Consider the following 20,300-nt stretch of genomic DNA (forward strand, 5'->3'; position numbering starts at 1 on the left):
CAACAGTCCGACTGGTCGCCAGCAAGTTCGTCTGGCATGGCCTGCGCAAACAGGTCAGTGAGTGGGCCAGGACTTGTCCGCACTGCCAGACATCAAAAATCCAATGACACACCAAGGTCCCACCACAGCAGTTCAAGCCTACCCGTAGAAGGTTCGACCACATCCACGTCGACCTCGTTGGTCCCCTACCAGTTTCAAGAGGAGCCCGGTACCTCCTTACCGTCGTGGACCGGTTCACGAGATGGCCAGAGACAACCTCTCTATCCGACATCACGACTGATTCCTGCACCCGGGCGCTGCTCACAATTTAGATCTCGCGTTTTGGTGTTCCGGCCCACATCACTTCAGACAGGGGCACCCAGTTTACCTCCAGCCTCTGGTCTGCATTAGTGAACATGCTAGGGATGCAGCTGCACACCACCACAGCCTACCACCCTCAATCAAACGGGTTGGTGGAACGTTTCCACCGCCATCTGAAATCAGCCCTGATGGCCCGCCTGAAAGTTCCTAACTGGGTCGATGAACTGCCTTGGGTCCTGCTCGGTATACGCACTGCCCCCAAGGAAGATCTCCACACTTTGTCAGCAGAACTCGTGTACGGTGCGCCCCTGGTCGTCCCAGGGGAGTTCATACCCGCCCTTTGGGGGCAAGAGGAATGACCCACGGCAGTCCTGGAAGACTGCGCGAGAGGCTCGGCAGCTTGGCACCGATTTCCATTTCACGGCATGGTCAAGCCCCATCCTGTGAGCCCAAGGAACTACGAGACTGTAAGTTCGTTTTCGTTCGAAGGGGCACACCCCAGGCACCGTTGCAACGACCATACGAGGGGCCGTTCCGGGTCATCAGGAATAATGGGTCCACCTTTATTTTGGACACTGGGGGCAAGGAAGAAGTCTTCACAACAGACTGCCCATTTAGATCTACAACAACCGGTCGAGGTCCCAACACCGCGACACAGAGGCTGACCTCCTAAGCAACAGTTAGCACAGCCCGCGAACCTTGGGGACCATATCACCGGTTCGGTGGGGGGGGGGGTGGGGGGGGGCGGTTGTGTAGCGACTCACCATCCGAGCAAGCGAACCGGCTCGGCGGTCGGGTCGCGCGTCGTCGGAGCAGCGAGGCCCAAGATGGCACTGGGCCTTTGTTTTCCCGGAGCGACGGGGAGAACCCGCGCACGGGAAAAGTTTGATGACGTAGCGCATACACCATTTCCATTTTCGGAGGGCAGGAACCGTTCCTCTTAAAAGGCCCACATAAGGCGGGAAAATAAATCAGTTTTGTTGTGGAACTCATCGACTAGTGTCTTACTTTCGCATCGCGGTAGTAGCCGCTACATATCTTTCTTATCTCTTGTTATACTTTAAATAAATACCCTGTAGCAACCTTGAAGTTGCTCATTCTCCCTCAATGATCCAAATCCTTGAAACTTGCTTATTTCCCATTACATTTTTGGCATAGTCGGCAGGATTCAGTGAAAATGTTGAGAAAGAAGACTAAAGAGCCGGAACAGGAGACCTTCCAGGTCCCAGGGCGGACGGACAGTTCTGCAGGGTTTGGTTGGTTGGCTAATGTATTGAATAAATGGGAATCACCTCAGTGTTGGGAGAGAGAGCTGAGGGATAAACCAGAAAAGCTGTCACACTTAATTATTAACTGTTTGGAGGGAGTGGACTTCGCTAGAAAGAAAGAGAACCTCCCCCAAGTAGGATGGATAATTGCCACTGCACTACAACAGCAGTGTGCCATGAATGACAAACTCGAACTTGAAACTGACAGACTGAGAAAGGAATTAGCTACCCTAGAAAAGCAAAATATAGTCTTAGCTGAAGCGGTGAAGGCTGCACAGAAGCAGGCAGAAAAGGCAGAGCTGAAACAAATTGATGCGGCCTGTAAATTAGCTACTATTCAGCAGCAGAGTGGCGGGTGGACTCAGCAAAAGTGCGCACAATGTTATCACAAGATGACTGGGACCCTGACCACTGGGATGGAGACATTTGGTGCTCAGGTGAGTCAGACAGGGAATGGACTGATGGGGAAGAAAGTAAAGATAAACAAGCAGTAGAAGCTAGACCCCTGGTCAAGACTAAAGTTAAAACTGAACGGAGAGGCAATAACCGACTGGTTCAGCTTGATCCTTCAGTTGAGACCACAGAAACTACTACCTGGAAGTATAGCACAACAAAATTACAAGAATTGGGGACTAGGATGAAACAACAACCTGGCTCACCCAGCTGTGGATGGTGGTGCTGGCCAGCTGAATTTAAATGAGAATGAAATAAGACACATGGGTTCCTTAAGTACTGAACCACTTGTGGTAGCAACAATGCACGTTAGCCATGGGGAACACAACCTTTGGGTTTGGATTACCCATGCCTTCAGAAGTCACTATCCCATGGCCATGGACTGGGAGGCTGAACCACAGCCCTGGTATACCATTTCTAGGTTACAGAATGGTGAAGCCATTTCTCGGTTACAGATCATGGCTTCGCAAACAGGAATGTATGGGCAGCACTTTGCGGGTCCTGAGGCTGAGAGTTTCACTAGTGGCATGCGTAGCCGCCTGATGAGAACTGGGCCGGCACATTTATGAGGTATCCTGTTGGCCATATTGGGGCCAACGATAGGAAGGACGATAGCAGAAGTTGCCAATATAATTGCACAGCTGGAAGAAGTGGAAGGAGAGCGGATTAAAATTAAAACAGTTAAGACGAACCTACGACAAAACAGGAAGGACTATAAAGCAAAGACGGGGACCAATCAGGATAAACAGAAACTTACTAGGAAAGAGATGTTCTTGTCCCTATTAAAAGCAGGTATCGAAAAGGATAAGATTGATGGTGTTCTGACTGGGGTCTTGTATGTCCCATGGAGGGAGCATTGTGGGGCGGGGTAGACCCAATCAGGAGACCCAAAGAAAGAGGAAGGAGCAGTCGAACCCTCAGCACCACCTTTGTCAGTCACTGCTCCAACCACTTCGCAGTTCTATCCGGACCTAAAGGAACATATGTTGTGGTGTCTCAGCTACCCTTTACAATAGGGCTGGGTCCGGGGCTCCAGGGCTCAAGCCCGAGCAACCCCTGGCCCTGGAGTATCAGCTGGAGACCCAAGGCCACGTTCCAATAACCTTATGGTGGAATGGGGGGAATAAACAGAGGGGAATGGCATTGATAGATACTGGCGCAGAGGTTACTCTAATCCATGGCAACCCTTGTCGCTTTATGGGTGAGTGGGTGTCAATTCAGGGATACAGAGGCACAGTTGTTAACGCAGTGCAAAGTACTGTTCAATTGTCTATTGGTAGCGGTTTGCCACAGACTGTCCCTGCCTTAATCTCAAAAGTACCTGAAAACATATTGGGCATAGATATTTTAAAGGGATCCACCATACAGACCTCTTTGGGTAAATTTTCTTTTGGGATATGGAAGGCGATGGTGGTGGTGTGGAACGCTAAGTGGGAACCTGCCTTGATCGCTACAACTTCTCGCGTGTTGTCAATAAAGCAATACTACATTCTGGGTGGCTATAAAGAAATCAGCAAAAATATAGATGGGCAGCTACAAGCAGGAGTCATCCAGCCTGCTGTTTCGAGTTATAACAGCCCAGTCTGTGGCCAGTTAAAAAAGCTGATGTGTGTTGGCGAATGACCATCGACTATCACCAGTGAAATAAATACGTACCCACTTTAACCACTGCAGCGCCTGATATGGTGACCTTACTTGAGGACCTCTCCTCAGGGACCGATCCCTGCTATGCCATAATTGACCTGGTGAATGCCTTTTTCTCCATTTCTATTGATGAAAAATCCCAAGATCAGTTTGCCTTTACCTGCAAAGGGAGACAATACACTTTCTGTTGCTTGCCACAGGGGCATGTCCACAGTTTCACGTTATGCCACAGTATAGCAGCCAGGGATCTGGATAAATTCTCCCTGCCTCCCAACATTGAAGTGGCTCATTACATTGATGACATACTGTTATGAGGGCCAACCGAGAAAGATGTTGCAGAAGCCCTAGCCACTTCAGTGGAGCAGATGCGATCCCGGGGATGGGAGATTATTCCAGCCAAGATACAGGGTCCCAGCCAAGCTGTTCAATTTTTGGGTATTCAGTGGACCAAAGGAGAATGCATAATAAGGTTAAAAAAAGATCCTGGACATAGCAACTCACACGAGCAAGCAAGAAACTCAGCGTTTTGTTGGGGTGTTCGGCTATTGGAAGCGTCATATACCTCATTCAACAACATTATTGCAGTCCCTTTATGCTGTCACTCGAAAGAAAGCCCAATTTGAATGGGGTCCAAGGCAACAACAGCCCTTTGAGACCGCCAAGGAAGCTGTCGCTCAGGGTTTGCCACTTGCCCCACGCATTCCTGGTGCGCCATTTGTACTGAAAGTTTCAGTAAACACAGATGTCACTGTTTGGAGTCTATGGCAATGGCAAGGTGGCCATACCATGCCTTTGAACTTCTGGTCCCATAAACTGCCTGATGCAGCCACTCGCTGTACCCCTTTTGAAAAACAGCTGTTGTCCCGCTACTGGGCACTGGTAGAAATAGATGGACGGAGGGGGGAACGATAAGGTCCTACAACAACCCAACCTTTCCATTATGACCTGGATTCTTTCAGATACCCCCACTCATCGAGTAGGAAGGACACAGCAGAGTTCTATCATCAAGTGGAAGTGGTACGTTGCTGAGAGGGCTGCTAAGGGATCTGGTGGAGTCAGCAATTTATATGAACAAGTGACTTAAACCCTCAGTCTGCAGATTCCGATCTAATTACAGCCCCTGCCTTGCCTGACTCGCCTATTAAATGGGGGGCCCCATTAGATGAACTGCCTGTTTCCCAGCAACGGCATATATGGTTTACTGATGGTTCTGCTGTGTGGAAGAATGGATAACGATGCTGGAAAGCAGCTGCTTTTAACCCTGACACACAGACTATTCTACAGAAACAAGGCTCTGAAGGCTCCAGCCAATATGTGGAATTGGCTGCAGTACAACTGATACTGGAAGAGGAAGATACGGAAGCACACATCTACACTGACTCCTGGGTTGTTGCCAGTGGCATGGCTGCCTGGCTACCAAAGTGGAAAGCAAACTATTTCAAAATTGTGGGAAAGCCACTCTGGGGCAAGTCCATTTGGCAAGACATATAGGAAAAAGTCCACAACATTAACATTACTGTTTATCATGTGGACGCACACATGAAGGATAATACTGAAATGACAGCGTACAACAATACTGTAGATGAGATAGCACAAATAAAGATGGTGACCACCATCGAGGAAGAACAACGCCCCCTGTGTGCATGGGCACATAACACCTCAGGACACTTGGGGATCCAGAGTACTGTGGAGTGGGCTAAACAAAAACACCTGGCACTCCCCTTTGACAAAGTTCGAGAATGTGTGTCCCAATGTGAGATATGCTAATGAGTAAAAAATAAACCATTAATAAACGGCCTATGGCACATATTAAGCGTGGGAGTGGCCCTGCACAAATATGGCACATTGGTCTACTTTCTCTACATCAGAGATACAAGTACCTCTTAACCATGGTTGACACCTCTTCAGGTCTTTTGATAGCCATCCCTTATCCCTTCCGTGAAGGCAGCCCAGGACAACAGCCTCCATGGTCTTCAACAGCTAATAGCTTATTACAGTGATCTCACTGAAATACAATCTGATAATGGAATTCACTTTTCAGGACATAAGGGACAAGAATGGGCACCTGACAATGGTGTGCATTGGCTATTGCATATTCCCTATTTACCCCAAGCACCAGGCCTTATTGAGAGGATGAATCGCCTGCTGAAACAACAGATTAAGCTATTTACACCTACACACACCCTTAAGGGGTGGTTGACAGTTCTACCCCAGGCCCTGTGCAATCTGAACAATTGCCCAATGATGGGTGGATCACCTATACAAAGGAAGACTAATTGCAACAACCCCAAGCCCAAACTTACTACCTTCTCCCCACCTTCCAAAAAGGGTAGGGGTAGGAAAGTATGGGTACATTACCCAAACAACCCTCCGCAAATGGCTGAAATCCTTGCAGATGGGCAAGGTAACACATTTTGGGTCTAGATACAGGGACAATCAGTGCCAGTTTGTTTAGACTCAGGGAAGTTGACGTGACGTGAATAATGCGAAATGTACCACCCGCCCTTTCCTTTGTTGTCTAAGATTGAAGGAAGAGATGGCTTGGTGGACGCTTCTAGTAATATTTTGGATAATGTCCACTGGGGTTGAGCAGTTGATCTTGCATAAGGCGACCGAGGAAAGGCCACCTGCAGAATGTACAAACGGGACTAAATGTCGACTCGGGGAAGTGGTACAATCACATGGACATTTGAGACCTGTATGGCATTGGGGCCCTGCCCCATCGGGGAGGGGCATGGTAGTGGGGATCCCCAGCTAATGTTTGTAATGCCACGAAGTAAAACCAATGAACCGGTGGCAGTGAAATGTGGTAGTAATACCTGATCAGTCGTCGCAGATGGGTGTTACACAACATCCCCCCCTTGAGATAATGCTACCATATTGTTCACTGACAGAGAAACAAAGGACTGCAGCTGCTGGAATCTAAATTAAAAATACTATGATGCTGGAGGAACTCAGCAGGCCAGGCAGCATCCATGGAGAAAAGCAGGCGGTCAATGTTTCAGGTCAGGACCCTTCTTCAGGACCGATGATAGGAAAGGGGAAGTCCGATATATAGGAGGGAAAAGCAGAGCAGCAATAGGTGGACAAAAGAGGGGAGGTGGGGTGGGCACAGGGTGGTGATAGGTAGATGAAGGTAAGAGATAGTGATAGGCAGATGTGGGGGAGGAGAGGAGAGCAGATCCACCGGGGGGATGGGTCAAAGGTAAGGAAAGGAAAGGGAAGAAGAGAAGAAGTTTGGTGCGGGGGGGATTATTGTGGGGAAGGGGGGTAGAGATTACTTAAAGTGGGAGAATTCAATGTTCATGCCGTTAGGCTGCAAGGTTCCAAGACAGAAAATGAGGTGCTGTTCCTCCAGTTTGCATTTGGAATTCTCCTGGCCTCCTGGCAGCGGAGGACTGACATGTCAGTGATAGTGGGGGAGGGGGAGTTGAAGTGTCTGGCAACAGGGAGATGCAGATCGCGGTTATGGACAGAGCGCAGGTGTTCTGCAAAACGGTCACCTAGTCTGCATTTGGTCTCACCAGTGTAGAGGAGGCCACACTTGGAGCACTGAATGCAGTAGATGATATTAAGGGAGGTGCAGGTGAATCTCTGTCTCACCTGAAAGGACTGTTTAGGTCCCTGGATGGAGGTGGTGGAGGGGTAGGTATTGCACCTATGGCGGAGGCAGTGGAAAGTTCCTGGGGTGGAAGCGGGAAGGGTGGGGGGGTGGTGGTGGGTAGGAATGAACTAGGGAGTCACGGAGAGAGAGGTCCCTGCGAAAGGCAGAAAGGGGTGTGGAGGGGAAGATATGCTTGGTAATGGGGGTCCCGTTGGAGATGGCGGAAGTGGCGGGGGATGATGTGTTGGATGCGTAGGCTGGTGGGATGAAGTGTGAGGACAAGGGAGACCCTATCCCTGTTGGGTCTGGGAGGGATGGGGTGAGGGCAGAGAAGAGGGAAATGGCAGAGATACGGGTGCGAGCTCTCTCAACCACAGTCAGGGGGAAGCCCCGGTTAGAAAAGAAGTTGGACATCTGGGATGTCCTGGAGTGGAAAGCCTCATCGTGGGAGTAGATGCAGCGGAGACTGAGAAATTGAGAAAAAGGGATAGCATCCTTGCAAGAGACAGGGTGGGAGGAGCTGTAATCGAGGTACAGTAGCTGTGGGTGTCAGTGGGTTTGTAGAAGATGTCGGTGGATAAGGAATCTCCTGGGATGGAGATGGAAAGATCGAGGAAGGAGAAAGAGATAGTTCAAGTGAATTGGAGAGCAGGGTGAAAATTAGTGGCGGAATTTATGAAACTGTGGAGTTCTGCACATGTACAAGAGGTGGCACCAATGCAGTCATCAATATAGTGGAGAAAGAGTTAGGGAATGGGGTCGGAGTAGGCTTGGAACAGAGACTGTTCAACGTAGCCAACCAAGAGTCAGGCATAGCTGGGGCCCGTGTGAGTGCCCATAGCTACGTCTTTGGTCTGTAGAAAGTGAGAGGAATCGGAAGTGAAATCGTTTAGGGTAAGGACAAGTTCAGCCAGGTGGAGGAGAGCGTTAGTGGAAGGGGACTGATTCTGTCTCTGGTCAAGAAAGAAGTGGAGGGCAGTGAGGCCATCATAATGCGGAATAGAGGTATATAGGGACTGGACGTCCATGATGAAGATGAGTTTGTGCGTGCCGGAGAACTTAAGCTATGGAAGAGTTGGAGAGCATGCGATGTGTCATGGACATAGATGGGAAGGGATTGGACCGGGGTGACAGGATAGCGTAGAGGCACAAGGATACAAGCTCCATGGGGCAAGAGCATGCGGAGACATTAGGTCTCCCAGAACAGTCCTTCTTTTGGATTTTGGGAAGGAGATAGAAGCTGGCAGTCCTAGGTTGGGGGACTATCATGTTGGTAGCTGTGGGGAGGAGATCTCCATAGGTGATGAGGTCAGTGATGGTGCAGGAGATAATGTCTTGGTGGTCCTTGGTGGGGCCATGGTTCAAGGGTAGGTAGGACGAAGTGTCCGAGAGTGGGAATCTGGCCTCTGCAAGGTAGAGGTCAGTATACCAAACTACCACGGCACCACCTTTGTCAGCTGGTTTGATGTTCACTGACACATATTCAAGCAAGTACGGTGAACTGACGACTCCAAGGGGTGGAATTGAGAGGGTTGAAAGCAGATCTTTTTACTCAAAATGGAGTTGTCAGCCCACTGTCTCCACAATGAGCAGGTACGTTAATCAGGAAGATAAGTAAAGCAAAAGGTCTTTATTCATAGGGTCCTTGAGGCTTGGTAGCATGCAGACATAAGACATTAAGGAATGTGAAATGACAAGATAACTTGTTTTTTTCTTGGAGATGAGCGAGACTGATTCAGTTGACAATGTAAAATTTATTAAGAAATAATTAATTTTAGAATTGTAGCTGACTGAAGTGCGCAGATTAGAAAAGAAGCGCGGGTTTTCTTGATTATACACAGTAAGTGTGGGTAGTGAACAAGCTGATCAGACTTCTCCTCGGACCAGAATTGTGATCGGTGCCGAGGACTTCTGAGATTCTCCAGACCAGCCGTCATAACTCAGAGTCCCCGACAAGCAGAAGGGCATGCGACTTGTTCTTTCATCAATTATTTTACATTGTGTTTTAGACTTACTATTTTGTACGTCATATATTTCTTATCTCTTGTTATACTTTAAATAAATACCCTGTAGCAACCTTGAAGTGTTCTTTCTCCCTCATTGATCTGAATTCTTGAAACCTGTTTATTTCCCCTCACAATTAGTAAGTAATTATGGTTTAGTGTACTATGAAAACTCACTTATACTTCATAAAGTACATTATAACCTTTACACTATTTTACATTAAATATAGTTCATAAATATCTGTGCCTAGAAATTCAGTCACATGACACAACTTCTACATTCACCAGACAACAGAATCATTTGAAAAAGCTCCAGCTCTTTCATATGATGGTTTGTATTGATATGAACAATGGATTGTCATAAAAAAACATCATTTCTGCTAATATCCTTTAGAAAAGGAAATCTACCATGCTTAACCAGTGTAATAAACATGTCCTATGTAAAAGTGGTTGTGAACAATCACAGCTATATGAGGTCTGTACTCATGTAAGACGAGTGATCAACTGCAGTCTGTGTTGTTACAAAAATGTTGGGGATAAACTTCCCTGAAGGTGACTACCTCTGTGGAAGTAAGCCACAACGAGAATGCTATCCCTCATTACACTCTTTTATTTAATAAAATATCCTTGTGTGCTTGAATTGTTGATTATTTTCCAGCATCTTAGAGATGAAAAATACTGTGATATAGTGCCAGAAGTGCTAAATGATCAAACTGTGAATTTAAATACTGCATGCTTGGCATAATCCCTCTTAATTAAGATAACACATGGATATGTGCCAAAAGACAGCAAGTTAAATAGTTCAATTGTGATAACGCCCACATTAGAACGGATGACACTGTCAAAACACTGGATTTCCAGGCAAGTAACTTTCTTAAAGAATGCTGACTGCGCAAGGAATATTTCACATTGTATATTGAGCCAACAAATAAACTAGGTCTCATGAAAGTAAAGATGTCATTGTACTATGTTGGTCATAAGGGGAGAGAATTGTACTGTTTCATAAAGCCTTCAAATGAGACCCAGGAGAATCTATTAGATGCATTACATGCACACTGCAACCTGCCTAGAAATGAAAAAGATGATTGATACTGGTTCTTTCCATATAACCAAAAGTAAGAAGAATCCTCTGATATTTTCTTAACAAATAGTTAAAAGATAATTGAATTTTTGTGGATTTCAAGGGTTCTTGAGGTCCAAAGTAAATGTTGGATGCCTTTAAAAGATTGGTCTTACCCCTGCTTTAGACCCTGTTGCTTAGCTTTGGTAATGGACCCTGACAAATTCTAGTTTCTTTTACTGCATTCCTGCTTCTACTTCCCCCAGTATCAGAATTTATGCTCCCATTATATTAATAGAACATGTTTATGAAGGACAATTACAATGTGGTATCAGCATCCAGTTATTTTCTCATGCACTGCCAGTGCTGAAATCTCAAGAGAAACAGTTCTGCTTTTAAATTACTATATTTATGATATCAGAAATGCACAACTTATGAACAAGTTAGTAATAACACATTTTTTATTCATCCAAGGGATGTAGGGTTCTCAGGTTGAACCAGCATTTCAATTGACCATTCCTAATCATCCTTGAGAAAGTGGTGGTGAGCTACCTTCTTGAACTGCAGCAGTCCATGAGGTATGGGTATACCTACATTGCTGTTAGGGAGGGAGTTCTAGGATTTTGATCCAGTGACAATGAAGAAAATGTGATATATTTCCAAGTCAGGATGGTGTGCGCCTTGGAAGGCACCTTCCAGGTGGTGTTGTTCCCATGCGTTTGCTGCCCTTATCCTTCTAGCCAGTGGAGGTTGTGTGTTTGGAAGGTGCTGTCTAAAGAGTCTTGTGAGTTGCTGCAGTGCATCCTGTAAATGATACAAACTGCTGCCATTGTGCATCGGTGGTTGAGTGAGTAAATGGTTTTGGATCGGGTGCCTATCAAGCGGGCAGCTATGTCCTGTATGGAGTCAAGCTTCTTGAGTGTTGCTGAAGCTGCACTCATCCAGGCAAGTGTAGACTATTCCATCACACTCCTGCCTTGAGCCTTGAAGATGGTGGACAGGATTTGGGGAGTTAGGAGGTGAGGTACTGACATGCTCTTGTAACCATATTGTGTACATGGATACTCCAGTTCAATTTCTGGTCAATAGTAACCCCCAGAATATTGATAATGGGGGATTTGGTGATGGAAATGCCATTGAATGTCAAAGGGTGATAACTGGATTTTTCCTTGTGGGATATTGTCATTGCCTGGCACTTGTATGGTGCAAATGTTACTAGTCACCTACCAGCTCCAGCCTGGATATTGTCCAGGTTATGCTGCATTTGGTTGTGGATTGCCTAATTATCTGAGGATTCACGAAAAGTGCTGAACATTGTGCAATCATCAGTGAACATCCTTACTTCTGACCTTATGATTGAAGGAAGGTAATTAATAAGGCAACTGATTATGGTCAGGGTAGGACACTACCCTGAGGAACTCCTGCAGAGATGTCCTGTGGCTGACATGACTGACCTCCAAGCACCACAACTAGTCAACAAGTCAAAATAACTTAATCTAAAATAACATAAAAATAAATGTGAACAAAAAGTTATCAGTTCTGAATGTTCACTTGCCTGATAATGAATACTTATATTCATCTGCTAAGATAGTGGGTGAGAAGAATCGCTTTAAGATAGTACGCAGACATCGTTGGTCCCAAGCATCTGTAACTCGACCTCCATAAGTGATCTCACCTATACAGGGGAATTAAAGCAATTAGGTGTTAGATGTTAGAACTTCCATGCAAATTTAAAAAATAACCTCCTCTACATGGTTAATTATCTTCTACCATGGGTGAACATCCTGGATGCAAAATATCAACCCTTATTAGTATAATTCATGTGGTCATGCAAATTACCGTAAAACTCTAAACCAAAACAGCATACCACAGATGCTGGAAGTCTAAAATAAAAACAGAAAATCTGGAAAACATTCAGGTCAAGCAGCATCTCTGAAGTGTGAAAAAGAATTAACATTTCAGGTTGATGCCTTCTTATCAGAATCTTCAACAAGTTCTCCACATTTGCTACCAGACGTTGAATGTTTTCTAGCAGTTTTTGGTTGCTTTTCTATTGTGGAAGACTGTTGGCAACTCTGTGCAAATGAAAATATATAATCTGATATTTGCAAACAGTTGATCTTAAGATGAAACTTGAATAATAACAGAAATGTTCAATAGCTTACCAGTAATATAAACAAGAGCATCCCATGGTATTTTTCCTCCTTGACAATAGAGGTTTAAATTGAGAAGGGCACATTCACGATCACTATCACTGAACTCATAACAGATGTTCCAACCCAATGGACCAAACTTCTTCCTTTCCTACATCAATACATTACAATTTCAGTTCAGGCAGTCTATTTAACAATGAAAGTCAAAAACAAACTACAGATGATAAAAATTTGAAATAAAAGCAGAAAATGCTGGAAATATTCAGCAGGTCAGGCATCTGTGGAAAGCGAAACAGTTAACACTTCAGGTCAAAGATCCTTCATCAGAACTGAAAAAGCAAGAAAACAAGTTAATCTAGGTAGCAGAGAAAATGGGGCATCTGGACATAGCAATCTGCCATGATGCCCACTCTGAGTCTGGCTGCACAGTTCTCCCCAGCCTGGTGATGGGAACACCACAGCTTCCATTACATCCAATAGGATGTGATGAAAGGGACTGTAGGATGCAGGTGGCCTGTCAACAAGTGGAGCTGGCACTGGCTACACTCACTGTGCCATCTAGGGTGCAGCACATATCATCACTGAACATCTGGACCACTTGCTCTGCTCTGCCACCACCTGCCTTCACAAGCATCTTCTTCACATCATGCTGTAGGTAATTCATTTCTGCAAGAGTTCCAGTGGAGGTCGGGGTTTACACCAAGTTTCTAGCACAGCAGCCTGCAGCCCAAGCAGATGTGTCTTTTAAAGTACAGTGGGTATATACCTGTGAGTACTTGGACTGAAGGACTAATAATGCTACCGCAAATCAGTACTCTGCAACAATCACAATCACAAACAACCAAGGCTTTATTATTAAATAACTTCAGTGTCAAATACTCTCAGGTTTATTGTGACTGATTGCATCTTACATTTAAATTTGAAAAAAATCAAAGACGGAGTTGTGGGCATGTTATTCAATTTGCAAAAGATATGAAAGAATGCATTTGTTAGTAAAATATTAAAAGTTTGAACTTCAGCAGCATGAGCAAATCAGTGGTTTATACATAGAGGGTAGATGCCACAGCTAGCAGCTCATCCAGCTGGAATTCAGGTTAGAGCTTCCATATGATTTAACAGACTACGAACGAACAAACAAAATGCAGGTTGAGGCCCAGCCACCCGACAACACGTGCACAGTTTTCTTCCCTGGAGGCAGAGATCAGCTGGCAGTCAATTAAACTGCACTTACCTGAATCACAGCATGGAAGAAACAAATACCAAAGATAAGCCTCCTCCACTTTCTTCCCAAGACATGCTCTTCAAAGAAAGTGGGAGTAATCTCTGTGAAAGCGCGCCGGATGTTAGCACGAAGTCCTTTTGGAGGTTCATTGGTGACCTGAAGGAGAGTAATTTAAATTACTCAACCTCTTCAATTTATGCACCATTTTGTTAGTTAACTCTCCCAAAATCATTATAACCTGCTGAAAGATAAGCTTTAAATTTAGTAATCTAAGAAATTCATGTAAATTCATATACAATTTTAATATATTAAACTTAATTGATAGCATAAGATACACAGAGAATTTTTTCTTACCAGTGGGGCACCAGCCAAGATTATAGAACACAAGTCAATGGTTCTTCAAGTCAAGCAGAAAACAGAGTGAAAGATAAAATTGGAACAAAGGCCCAATTTTCTTTTTCTCAGCACCAGCTGCATCTTACACTTAGACCAGTATCTGCCTATTTTCTTTGAGATTTTGCTTTTCAATACATTTTTCTTGACAATGCTATTCACCATTTTTGGAGTGCTAAACATTGTATACCTCTAAAAAGATTGTGCTATTGGCTACAAACAAGTGTGCTCCAGCAATGATGTGATTTGCAACCCAAAGATGCATTGTAACTTGCTGCGCCATTCCTAATGGAAGCACTCTCGATTTCATTTGGTTGTCAGTGGTTTGCCGCATAGCAACCACTGAAGAGCTACAGCCCTTTGATGCACATTCCTCATGGCAGCCAAATAACAGCAAGGCAAATGATGGTTGCAATGAAGGAGAGAGGAGCTGCAATGGCGAGGAAGAAATAAGTACCCATGCCCCTCTCATAAGCCCTACCTCTAGGGCATATACAGTAAATGGTAGGGTGCTAAGGAATGCTGATAAAAAGAGGGACTGTGGCATTCAGAACCATAGTTCCCTGAAAGTGGTAGATAGGTTGGTGAAGATTGCCTTCATTGGTCAGGGTATAGAATATAAGAGTTGGGACATTATGTTGCAACTTTGCAAAGCATTGGTTGGACTGTACTTGGAGTACTATGTGTAGTTCTAGTCACCACGCTATAGGAAGAATGCAGTTATGTTGGACAGAGTGAAAAGATGATTCACCAGGATGTTGCCTGGATTAGGCAACTTTAGTTATGGGAAGAGATTGGTTAGGCTGGGTTTGTTTTCCCTGAACCGAAGAAGACTGAGGAGTTACCTTTTAGAGGTATATAAAATTATAAGAAGCATGGATAGGGTAGAAAGTTAGAATCTTTTTCCCATGGTAGGGGTATCAAAAGCAAGGGTAAATAGGTTAAAGGTGAGAGGAAGGAATTTTAGGATGGATTTGAGGGAAAGTCTTTCTATACAGAGATTGGTTGATATCTGAAAATCACTGCTAGTTGAGGCGATGGAGTCAGATACAATCACTGTGTTGAAGAGACATTTAGATAGACACTAGTGATGGACCTAGTGAGGGCAAATAAGATTAGTGTAGATGGGCAAAAAAGGTTGGCATGGACATGGTGGGCCGAAGGGCCTGGTTCTGTGCTGTGACTCTATAATTCCACCAAACACCCTTCCCAACTCTTTGCACACACATCCCTCCAACCCCTACACCCTCACAGTAGATCATATCTATGGATTTGGGAAAACAAACCAGTTATTGACTCAATGCTTCATTTCTTACTTTGAAGCAAAGACTGCCAGGAACTGGAAGAAGGTCACGAGGACGGGAGAAAGGCCCTCTCATGTGCAGCAACTTATCAGATTGATGGGGAAGCTCCTGCTTCTTCAGGGTAGAAGAACTACAGAGTATCAAGTCCAATCTAGAGCCAAGACTAAGAAATCTGTCCAACATTCCCATCAAAGATGTTTCATTCACATAAACTGATCTTCTTTTTATTGATCAAGTGTAAACATATCATCATGCATACAGACTCCTGCAGCCATTTTGACTTCACCTCTTCTCATGCTTCTTCCTGTAAGGACTCCATTCCATTCCTCCATTTCTATCATATCTGTTCTGATGGTGAGACTTCCCACACCAATTGTTCTGAATTATTTTCCTTTTTCTTTAACAATGCCTTTCCCTCTACCATTGTTGACAGGGGATGAAACCACACCTCCTCTGTTTCTCACATTTCTCCTGTCACCTCAGCCTTCTCTTTCCAGACAGTGTAGGGACAAGGTACCCCTTGTCCTCACCTTCCAACCCAGCCTCTAAACTCAATGGTTATTCTCCATAATTTCTACCCCTTCAATGGGTTTCCACCACCAGACACATATTCAGCATTCTGTAGTGATCATTTCCTCCATGACTCCCCTGTTCGTTCCTCCATCTCCACCAATTGCTTTCTGATGGCACTTTCCCATTCAATTGCAGGAGATGCAACATCTTTTGATTAGGGAATCCCCACCAGTTCAGCCTGATATTGATTCCCCTTCCTCCATCCTGTGCTGAGCTGCGGGATCTAGCTCCTGACGTTATTGGGAAACTATGATATTATTGAGCAGTTATACTTTCTGCTCACATTCATCCTCACCCTCCTTCTCCTGCTGGTCCTCTCTTTGGGTCTCCTGGCCCTCTAGCAGCCTCATCTGCTGCATAGTCTTCCTTGGACAGGGCTTGTGCTCTTCTGTGCTGAGGATATGGGGCATGCGGGAGAAGACTACAAAGTTTCCATTCCTGTTGATGTTAACTGTAGCATGCTCCCAGACTGATGGAAACAGCAGAATCTCATCCTGAGCATGCAGAAAGCCTTTTCCACTATTGTCCTGCTACTGCCATGGCTCTCAATGAAGTGATGGTCAGCCAAAAGTGTAAGTATGCAGTGGGGTGTCAGCCACCATGTTAGTGGTAGTCTTCTTCTTCCAAGGTCATTTCTTGGAACAGTGCTGTTCACTGAAGATACCTGGCAAAGAAATCCTTAGGAAACCTGCAAGTGACTGCGAGAAAAATTTGTTGTGATCAATAACTATTTGGGGAGTCATGAGTCAAAGGCCATTCCATCCACGAAGAGGTCAGGGATTTTCAGTAGTGCTTATGTGATTGCACTGCTGGCAAATTCCTGCAATGCCTCATCTCAAAGCCTCATGTTTCTCATATTTTCCTCATGACATGGGGGCTATTCAGCCCATTGGGTCTATGCCAGCTCTCCCACCAGTCCCATTCCCCCACTTTTCATTTTAACCTTTCTTTCCTCATGTGCTCATCAACATCTCCCCTGATTCTCCAAACAGTCACCAACACTAAGGGCAATTTACAGTGGCCAATTAACCTACCAACCACCACACTGTTGGAAAATATAGCACCCAGAGGAAACCCACATGAACAGAGGGAGAGGTGCACAGGCAGCACCTGAGGTCAGGATCAAACCCAGGTTCATGGACCAACAGCAGGACTATTTGCCATGTCACTGTGACACCTTATGAGTACAGAGCTTGATGGACTTCTGCAAAGCTGCAAGAAGCAGCAAGCTGGGGTGGGTGTCAGAGATTGTCAGCGGCTACCTGCAATGATTGTGAGATCAAGAAGTGGACAGTGAACAAAAACAGAAAATGCTGGAAATACTCAGAAGGTCAGGCTGTATCTGTGAGAAGATAAATAGAGTGAGCAGTCACTTTGATCTCCACAATGTGAGCAGTCCACGCTTTACAGCATGTCTTCTTGAGAGTGTTATATCGCTCAGTGATGATTGCTTTGGAAACCTAAGCCGCAGTCAAGATAGGATATAATATCTATGAAATCTCTCTCAGGATAGGGTCTTCACAATTGTACATTTCTGTGCCTCCATCCCCAAGTCCATGACCCTCCCTATGACAACTAGCCTGAAACTCACACTTCTAGCAGCATGACTACTGAGGCATTGATTAAACTATTTCCTCAAATTATCAAAAAAGCACCAGCTGTTAATTTGACCACTGTTGGAGTACTTTGGAAAGTGAGTCAGCAGTCTATGGTAAGGCTTGGAGCTGCCCTGTGAAGTTTCCAGTATTTGGAAAGCTGCTCTTTAAATGCTGTCTCAATGGAGATTACAGCAGACTGTTAAATGATGGCTGTTTCCTGCGTTTGGGACCTCCAATTTATGCCGGCAATGCTTAAACCTCACAGTGCACAGTAACTAACTTCATATGAGAAGTTTCTGACTCTGGACCAGTGACCACCCTTTTGCTTGTTGACATGGGGGAATCTGTGAGCTGGGGTTGATGAGAGAAGCCAAATGATCTGAGTGGTTTGTCAACATATGGAGCAGGTGCTGCCAGTCCCCAGCAATGGCCCGCACTCATCGTGCTGCCCAGGTTGCAGCCCTGAGCCAAAGTTCTCAGCAATAAGTGGTTGCACCTCTTGCCCCAGCCCATCCAATATCAGTACTCCCAGGTAGTCATTGCACATTGCTTTGGTGGTACATTCCACATCGGGCCATGCAGCATTGAGGTCACTTTAACTATTTCATTGCTGCAGGAGTGCCTGCAGAGGGCTAACCCCTCAACCAGGTCACCAGAAGAACAATATACAGCAGCAGGGAGGGACTTGGCCAAGTTCCTGGCACAGCAGTAATTTATTATATTTCAGTACTGATTCCACTAGAACCCTTGTTCCTGAGCACCAAACCAGGCACTGTGTAGTTCTGTGGAATCCAATTTCTCGACACTAAATTAGGGAGCAAAAAATAACTGACACACCTTCTATGGACAATCTATGACATAGTGTATCAGTTACAACAAGTAACTGTGTATCTCCTTAACCAACTAGAATTGCTAATGAGTACTGCAGAGTCTGAAGAAGGAGCTAGAAGTGGCAAGAACTTCCACTTCAGATTCCAGTGAACCTAAATACCACTCAGATCCTTTAGCCTCTCTCATCAACCCCAGCTCCACGCTAACAAGCAAAAATGGTGGTCACTGGCCCAGAGTCTGAAGCTTCTCTAATGAAATCAGTCATTGTGCAGATTTAAGCATTGCAGGCATAAATTAGAGCTCCCAATTGCAGAAAACGGGCAAATTCAATTGAAAATCACCCTTACTGAATTTCAAAGCACAACATTAGAAAATAAATTGGTTTCAATGTAATCACTGCTGCATGTAACTGTCATACTTTTGTAGTGCTGAATTACTATTCCCACTATCCAGTTGCACTATCTGAGGTGAATGTTACCAGAATTGGTCGAAGCAGGGGGCTTGGAATGATGTGAAGTTAACGCTGGTCTTCGGGGAGCTCAACATCACAATGCAGACACACCAGGGTCAGCTAGCAGGGAAAGAAAAGTCAGCCTTGCAGCTTAGACATCCACAGATGAGGTCCATCTGTGGAAATAATTCTGTGTTCTCAGTGGGCCAGAGAACAGATGGCGCTAACCACTTGCCAGACATGCAGAAGATTCAGAAAGAATCCCTAGATCATACATGATGATTCACAATACTTCTATATTTGAATTGTGGTGAAATGCACCATCTAGTGGACTGAAAGACTACTTGTGAAATTTCAAGCACATGCTGGTTAACTCAATACAAACTGAAACCTTAGCATACCAGAAGACAAAAATGATCTTTTATTATTATCACTGGAAATAAACTAACAAGAAAAACAAGTCTGTAAATATGAAAATGTTTTGCATTAAAAGATGGCTGAGAATCTTGTGGTAACATAAGATCTGCCCTAATAATACTAATTATTTATTTCAATTTTAGTGATGTTACCTTGCCGTGACATTTAACAAGTATTAAACGTCACTTATAATCTTCCCAAACTATGGGTGAGGGCTGTGGTCAAAGATTTATAAGGGTAAGACCTCCAGACAGCACTGCCAAGGGTCCTCCTGGTGCTCATTTGGAGTACTGCATGTCAAGAGCCAGCAAGACTGGCCTTCCACATCTGGATCAAGTAGAGAGCTTCTTCTTGGGCAGTCACTTGGGATCAAGGATGGCTTGCTATCACTCCAGTTCCATGGGTTCTGAGATGACTAAAACTACAGAGTCTTACACAATTAGTGCACCTTCACCTCGGATAAATCAGTGATAATAAATCTGATTCTGATTCAACACATGCCTCACAGATTGAATGTGGACAGATCGAGAATCTGACACTGAGCATAAGAATAGCATGGCCTGCTCAATGAACGGTGGATGGTGTGCTAATCAAGTGGGTTGCTTCGCATGGATGGTGCTGAACTTTTTGAGAGCTGCATTCATCCAGACAAGTGGAAGTGTATTGCATTACACTCTTGACCTGGTGGAATGACTTTGGGGTCATCAGGGATGACCAGGGATGATCAGAAACATTTGGAAGAAGTTCAACAATACTTGAATAATAAAATCAAATATAAAGTATTAAAATAATTGAAATACATATCTTTAAAAATACATTTGATTACTGCTAATTAGTTAAAAAAATATACAGTGAAATAAAGAAAAACAAGCAAAAAGCATGCATAAACATACCATTTTAATGAAAGTCAGTGACTCCATTCAAACGAAGGGAGCCATGCTTGGTGCATCATAAATAAAGTGTGTCTGTTCTCTTGAACTGTAAGTTACTGTGAATTCAGGACCAAGATGGAGATCAGATGACCTT

General features: G+C 44.7%; 1 protein-coding gene across 1 annotated transcript in view; it reads right to left on the bottom strand.

Moving 5' to 3' along the window:
• LOC127572582 (dynein axonemal heavy chain 6-like) overlaps positions 1-20,300 on the bottom strand; it is a 320,765-nt gene that overhangs the window by 40,942 nt on the left and 259,523 nt on the right. The window contains 3 exon segments of the mRNA XM_052019999.1: positions 11,888-12,007; positions 12,498-12,636; positions 13,717-13,863. Coding sequence (XP_051875959.1) covers positions 11,888-12,007; positions 12,498-12,636; positions 13,717-13,863 — 406 coding nt within the window.

The sequence above is a fragment of the Pristis pectinata genome, chromosome 7 (assembly GCF_009764475.1).
Source record: "Pristis pectinata isolate sPriPec2 chromosome 7, sPriPec2.1.pri, whole genome shotgun sequence".
NCBI classification, from domain to species: domain Eukaryota; kingdom Metazoa; phylum Chordata; class Chondrichthyes; order Rhinopristiformes; family Pristidae; genus Pristis; species Pristis pectinata.